Source organism: Priapulus caudatus, unplaced genomic scaffold (genome assembly GCF_000485595.1).
Source record: "Priapulus caudatus unplaced genomic scaffold, Priapulus_caudatus-5.0.1 Scaffold276, whole genome shotgun sequence".
Lineage (NCBI taxonomy): Eukaryota > Metazoa > Priapulida > Priapulimorpha > Priapulimorphida > Priapulidae > Priapulus > Priapulus caudatus.
Window position 1 is genome coordinate 31,113 of NW_014577337.1, and position 6,806 is coordinate 37,918.

At 44.2% G+C, this 6,806-nt stretch overlaps 2 protein-coding genes across 8 annotated transcripts in view; one reads left to right on the top strand and one right to left on the bottom strand.

Annotated features, from left to right (window-relative positions):
- Positions 1–459: 459 nt before the first annotated feature.
- On the bottom strand, positions 460–3,422 carry LOC106808428 (ankyrin repeat domain-containing protein 12-like). Its single transcript, XM_014811154.1, has 3 exons — positions 3,409–3,422; positions 1,653–1,885; positions 460–1,278 (listed from the first exon to the last, which is right to left on the bottom strand). Exons 2-3 carry the CDS (start codon positions 1,864–1,866, stop codon positions 572–574), a joined length of 921 nt encoding a protein of 306 aa, XP_014666640.1. The 5' UTR covers positions 1,867–1,885; positions 3,409–3,422; the 3' UTR covers positions 460–571.
- A 972-nt stretch (positions 3,423–4,394) lies between these two features.
- The window catches only part of LOC106808427, a 19,390-nt gene continuing 16,978 nt past the window's right edge, over positions 4,395–6,806 (top strand). For 2 of the 7 annotated variants that reach the window (XM_014811149.1, XM_014811152.1), the window contains exon 1: positions 4,395–4,622. Coding sequence is in view for 3 of the 7 variants with exons in the window: in XM_014811146.1 (XP_014666632.1) it covers positions 4,703–4,750 (48 nt within the window). In the remaining 4 variants the exon portion in view is untranslated. Of the gene's footprint in view, positions 4,623–4,687; positions 4,751–5,084; positions 5,281–6,806 lie in introns of those variants that run through there. The other 5 variants (XM_014811146.1, XM_014811148.1, XM_014811147.1 and 2 more) reach the window with 4 other exon arrangements.

Below are 6,806 nucleotides of genomic sequence, written 5' to 3' on the forward strand. Positions count from 1 at the left end.
TATCTTATTAAATCTGCAATATTTTATTTTTACAGTTTCAAAGCCTGCCAGACATTTTAACTTTCATGAGATTAAATGTATATGTTTTATTTTAACATGAAAAGCCAATATGTTGTTGTTTTATTACAGGTACTTGTTTTAATATTTGCATGCTCTGTGATTTTGATCTTCTTGAACGTCTGAACTGATCGATAGCATGTGCACGCGCGTGTTTAGATAAATAATGAGTGAAAGTGGAAAAATGGTATGCAAGATTCTGGTGAAAATTTGATGCCGTGGAATGGATAATTCAAATGTATGCCTCAATCATCAATTATGTCAGTGTGTGCCTTTGTGTGGGGTTTGTTTAAAGACTTGTGCAAGTGCATCAGACGGCCCAATTTTCAAATAATATACAATACGAGATTGAAATAAAGATTTATAATGTTTTTCTTTGTTTTTTTTTCGGGCCACCAGATTTCATTTTCGGGCCACCAAAAATTGAAAATCAATGAAAAGTTAGTGTCGAGCCTTGCATACTGTTAACATTCCATACATACCCGACTCGAGGGGGGAAATTTCACGCACGCACCTACGCACGCACGCACGCGCACACACACACACGTATCGGGGGACATCGCACAAACACGTATGTACCGGGGTCGGGGGTCATCTCCTTCTCCGTCTCGGCGTCAGAGCTTTCGGACGGCGTCAGTGACGCGTCGTCGGCACTGTAATCGTCGCTGCTAGACGACGCGACCTCGCGACGCAGGCAGGCGACGATCTCGGACGACGCTGCGACGTCAATCGGCGTCTTGCCGTGCGCGTTGTGCTGCATCGCGTCGGCGCCGTGCCGGATCAACACGGCCACCAGGCGACGGTGTCCGTTCATCGCCGCGTCGTGCAGCGGCGTGTCGTCGTCGCCGCCCGCCGAGTTAGCGTTCGCGCCGGCGCGGAGGAGTATCTTCGCGACGTCGAACCAGCCGTGGTTGCACGCCTCGTGTAGCGCCGACCATCCGGCGAAGTCTCGCGCGTTCACGTCCGCGCCCGCCTTGATCAGCTTGCGACACTGCTTGCCGTCGCCGCGTATCGCCGCCAGGTGGAGCGGCGCCTCCCCGCGCTCGTTGCGCTTGTTCGCTTTGCGGTACGCGCTCCCGGAGGATGAGGAAGCTGCAGAGGACGAGGATGGCTTCCGTCCGGACGGCGTCGTCTGCGGCGAAGGCTTCGGGGATTCAGACGTAGAGCTCTCGGCGGTCATCTGCATCAGCAGCGCCATCTGCTGGCGCTCTGATAGGGGAACTGAAGTGTAACTCGATCATATGTAATGTTCGTTCTTAACTACGCACGCGCACGCGTTATAAGGCCGACTTCGACGATGGGGCAGATCTGGTACGACGCAAATGCGATTATATTAAACATTAAACATGATAAATTGATACGACTATTCAACTGTCCTGATGATCGAGTGGATTTTGTGTGATACATACACGTTAAATGCGCCGTTGCGCAAATTTAAAACCGTGTTGACACAGCCACGCGACAGCGGTGCAACTTGAGCGATTTTGTTCAGAGATCCGAGTTTGCGCCGATTACTCTCGATGCCGAAACGCGTCCAAACTAGAATGCATACGAATACCTACGCGTACAAAGGCCGCACTGCGAAAAGCACCAACCTGAAAGACGGGAGGGTGTGGACTTTGTCGTAGGGGGCGCCGCTGATGCACCGGCCTCGCCCCCACTCTTCCTTCGCTTCGGCGTGCTTCGCTTGTCCTCGTCGGCCGGCGTAGAGCTGCCGGCCGCTCCGAACAACTTGCGTTTCGACAGAGAAGTTTTCGCCTCTGCCTTCGAGGCCGACTGAGGCGTCTTTGAAGAGTTTGGCTTCTCCATGTGGATGAAATTACAGAAGCTGAGAACAAAAGAGGACAAAATTATATCTCACGTCTGAATGTGTCCGGGCGCATTTGTCTATCTGGGGCCCCGTTGTCAGAAACAAAATTTGACTTCACATTAGTCTTAACATCAGTCTTAACGTTAGTCTTAACATAAGTATTAACGTTAACTATTTCTCGAAGACCGTCGACAGGAACATGGTCAAGTTTACGAGTTTCTTATACACAGTGCACACAGGTCTGGTCTAGATAAGCAAAAGGTAACATTGAGATTGATGTTGAGACTAATTTTGTTTCTGACAGCAGGCCCCTGAAAAACACGTGAGATTATTGATATAATGAATAATATATTTAATATTATGATAAGTGTAACGCAGGACTAGGGTTATCTAACTGGGTGGTCTGCCCATCCTAGCAATTGCAATTACTCCTGATATGATTTGGAGCACTTGTAGATCCAGAGAAGAAGGGAACATCATTCCCCACCATGCAAGCCCCCCCCCCCATCCAAGAATCAATCCTAGAAAATGCTTGAGAAATGCAAATCGGTGTACAATTATAAACATTTTAAACCTCAATTTTAATCACGGTTTCCCAGATTTTGTGTCGAAAGACAAGACAGAGACAGACAAGAGACCAGATATTGACACTGAAGCACTAAAATGCACAGCTGGACGAGGCTGGGGGGCTTACTGCACTCCCCATATACCATGCTCGCCGGTGCCCCCCCCCCACATTACCATTGCCACATTCCATGATCTGGAATCCCCTTCCCCTCTCACCCACACCGAGGGCTAGCATGCATACACTCACGCCACCCACGTTTGACCACATGCAGAGTAATGGGTAGTACTGATACATTCCTAGGAAACCCAGTACAATACGGTACCAGTGTGCCGCAGGGTTCTCCCTACGTTGCGCAAACGAGGCGCCGGCGCCCCGTTTGGGAAATCTCCCCCCTGTTTCAATTTCATCCTGGGGAGAACCCTGTGCCGGCTGTGGAAAAAAACACCCGATCTATAATATCACAATCTATGATATCACACAACTATATTATCAACTTGAACAAGGAAATACCAAAATTGTCACATCTATCCAGTTAGACTGACACTTGCCCTCAATTCCTGAATGCAGATGTGTATCTAGAACCCATAGAGACACGAAGGACACCTACCAACTTGCTACTAATACCATACCAAACACTAAGATGGATCATAGATAAGATAGTGGGATAGTAAGCTGTCACTGTGTCATGTTTGCCTTAGGATGATAATTGTGTAAAGGGAAGAAGGTGATGTTATCGGTGGTACACTTGAATACACAGCCATAACACAGAATGGCAGTAGTAAATACAGACCTGCCAATTCGTGAAAAAAAATCTGTGTCTCCAGAAACTAAGACGTGTTTTTCAGTTTTTTTTTAGTTTTTAAACCTTATAAATTTTTTTTTAAAAGACAAAAATTCTTGGCAACCCACCACCAATATACTACACCACCTGCTTGATAACAAATCTTGTGATTTCGCTTTGTCACGTTCTTACCATATATCCGTCGGTCTTCCCACTTTCTCTGTTTTTAATAATCATAATTATATCCACTAACCTCATGTGCACATTAAAGTGTTATCAATTAAATATTGTGTTTTGGTATTAATGTCATTGTCTGTACTGTAACGTTTAATTACAGGCTACAGCTCTCATAATAGTTTCTATCCTTACTCTCTGTAAAATTAGAGCTGTATCATGTATGCCAATTTGTTTTTTTTTGGCAATTACATCAAATCACTAAAGTACAGCTATAGGCATATAAAACACAATTACACGAATTGCATACTTCACATGGACAAAGACAAAACGTAAAGCATATTATCACTGTACACTGTACTGCAGGATCAGTACCAGATAGTGAGATACATTCTGGAAAGAACAAAGGACAGTCACTAAACAGAAGGAATTGAACTTGTTTACGCAATAAATATTTATAGCCCCAGAATATTGTTATACATACAGACTCACCCGCTGCAATACGCTAGCGCGACTACCGCACACATAATATATACATAATATTATGAATAACTATCACGGAAAAGCTTGATGATTCATAATTAGGCGTAACGTCTAAGTTTTGACTAGGGCCTATCTCTCTGGCTGTGCCAACTGGTTGTTGTGTCTTAGTCTTACTGCCTGCGTTGGGAATCTATAGTAATTAGTATAACTATAAGTATAATATACAGGTAAGTTTCTACGGTATATTGCTCCGTTACGCAATCAATGTGGAACTGGGAGAAAGATCACGATAGTAAGCATATACTTAACACTTAACCATATTAGTAACTTAACAAATATTAAACAAGAATAAATATTTACCTACTACTGTATCAAAGCGGCGAAGGAGCTAGGCTACAACATGAGGCGGAACCAATGGGGTTATTGCAAAATTCTGTCGCGCGGTGGCGCGCTGGGCGTTGTTACCGATGCGGTCTTGTTTTTGCAATAAAAAAGATGTTGCGTAAATAACCTCATTGGCATGTGAAACATGTAAGGTAGGCGCCATCTTTGATCACCAACCGCAGAACGGAAACCAAGCTCAACCGTATTAGAACTGGACATACAAAACTGAAAGACCACATGTTCAAGATCAGGGCAAGCGATAGTCCCCTCTGCGATTGTGGACTTGCCAATGAGACCGTGGACCACAAGATCTTCCATTGCTCACGACTCAGGGTTAGCAGGGAGAAGATGACCGACACGATCGGGTATGTGAAGACCAACACTGGCAACAGCAACACCAAGCGTGTATACATTGTGACCATGACCTCGTGTAACAGGAGGATTAATGAATAACAACAACAACAATTGTTCATACTTTGCCTTGCTGTATGAAGTAACTACGATTTGACCTCTGTATCCATGGGTTTATGCATATGTAACAAGTGAAATGTACACCCTTCAGTTGTACTGTCAAAAGTCAAAAGTACCACTGTTTTTTGCACAGCATGACTATGAGTATGACTTGTCAGGCCCACCAAACTACTGCCATCCTTATTATCCAAAAAGATTTGTTGATGTATGCACCCGTTATATAATAACGAAACTTTATAACACAAATAAAAGTCGGAGACTCTTATCTTTGAAACGCATATTGCAGTGTTACTGTCGACCAATGTGAAACAACATGTTATGATGTTACTGGTCAGGGTCACAGGGTGTGATCATAGACCAAACATGGCGCTTTGTAGTGTCCACATGGTCTATTGTTTTGATGAACTTGTTGATTGATATCTTGTTGGTGCTCGTTGCATTTTATTCTTTTAGGTTGAATATGACTATGAGTATCTACTTTGATTAGGATTCCTGTTATTTGTTGGTATGCATTAATGGGTTATGCTAGTGCCAGCGAGTCATATTAGACAAGTAATAAGTATACACATATTAGACACTAGATAAGTAGACATTAATTAGACATTAATTAAGACATTAATTACTAAATTAGACAAGTACTGAAGTAGACATATTTAGACATTATCTACCACATAGTACATACACTCACAGGCACTTGAAGCGTTTCAACTGTAAACACACGCCGCCGCCATTGCGCGCACACTGACACATAAATATATAGCGCTTTCTCACCTGCTATATATTTATGTGTCAGTGTGCGCGCAATGGCGGCGGCGTGTGTTTACAGTTGAAACGCTTCAAGTGCCTGTGCATACACTGTTCACACACTGTGACATAGCTCCAAGAAACGGTATTGCTAGGGTTAGAATACCGACGTTATTGACGTTAGTCACACAGCCTGGGCCGCGTTTCACTAACGTCCGCTAAAAGTTATTCGTTAACCTACGAAAGTTGTTCATTCGCTAAATAGCGAACGAAGGCATACTGAACAACTTACTGAATAACTTTACTGATCAACTTTACCGAACAACGCGTTTCACTAACGCTTCGCTATGCTCTCGCTATTTAGCGAACAACTTCGCGTCAGCTGGCGGCAACTACAAACACGCGGCGCAGTTGTTACTAGGTTACGCTATACATATTGGTTGGCTCAGTGTGCCAGCGCTCGCGACACTTTGTAAATTATTCCTGACATAGATGCTTTGCTGATTCCTAGTGTATCACTAGCCGTTTGCTGAATGCTTCCAGTTGCATAAAATCGCAATGCCGCAAATACTTGCAAAGGCGCAGAAATGGCTCGAGATCTCATTGTCCTTGGGCTGAGCTCATCGTCCAGTTGATCTACTAGATTAGCAATGACATGCCTGGATGGGCAATCTATATCCGGCGATAGTTTCTGTATCATTGTAGGCATCAAACGGTTGTGTTCTGTCTCTGAAAACTCTTTCTCTTCGTAAATGTCCTCTTTCATTATCTCGATTATAAGCTTGATACAATAAAAAGTTTGCAATGCTTGTGTTTGGATTAGCTAAGATTATATTATATTATTTTATTTTTATTTTATTTCCATATGTAATAATAAGTCTTCCCGATTTTTATATGTTTGCATTTTTATCTTTGGAACTTATAGTGAAAACGCCTAAACCACACAGAAATGCGACACGGCGAAATCAAAAGCTTTGGCTCTGGCCCCCCCCCCCATCTGTACGACGCGCCCCATTAAGTCGGCGAGTTCCCTTCTCGTCCCAAATTCTGCCTTCTGTTCCCGCTAAAATTGCGGACTGTTCGCGTGGCAGCTAGCATGCCGTGCGCCGACCTATGCATTCGTGCACGGATTCTCATAGCTGCCAGCGCGCATACTGTCGTCGCGCGTTCCTCGCGGTCGTGTCGCCTTCCGCGAAAATGAGCGCAAGATGCGCCTGGGAGCGGTTAGTATCAAACACCTCCTTTTTGGCAACACTTCTTGGTATCCCGTCTCATCTGGCATATATGATACAATATATTACATCAGCCGGGTTTTCATTATCTTTATCGTAAGC

Excerpts from the sequence above, each read along its gene's own strand:
- LOC106808428 (XM_014811154.1), bottom strand. The coding sequence starts at position 1,866 with ATGGAGAAGCCAAACTCTTCAAAGACGCCTCAGTCGGCCTCGAAGGCA. Across the intron at positions 1,279-1,652 it reads CACACCCTCCCGTCTTTCAG|TTCCCCTATCAGAGCGCCAG; the intron begins GTTGGTGCTTTT and ends GTTACACTTCAG.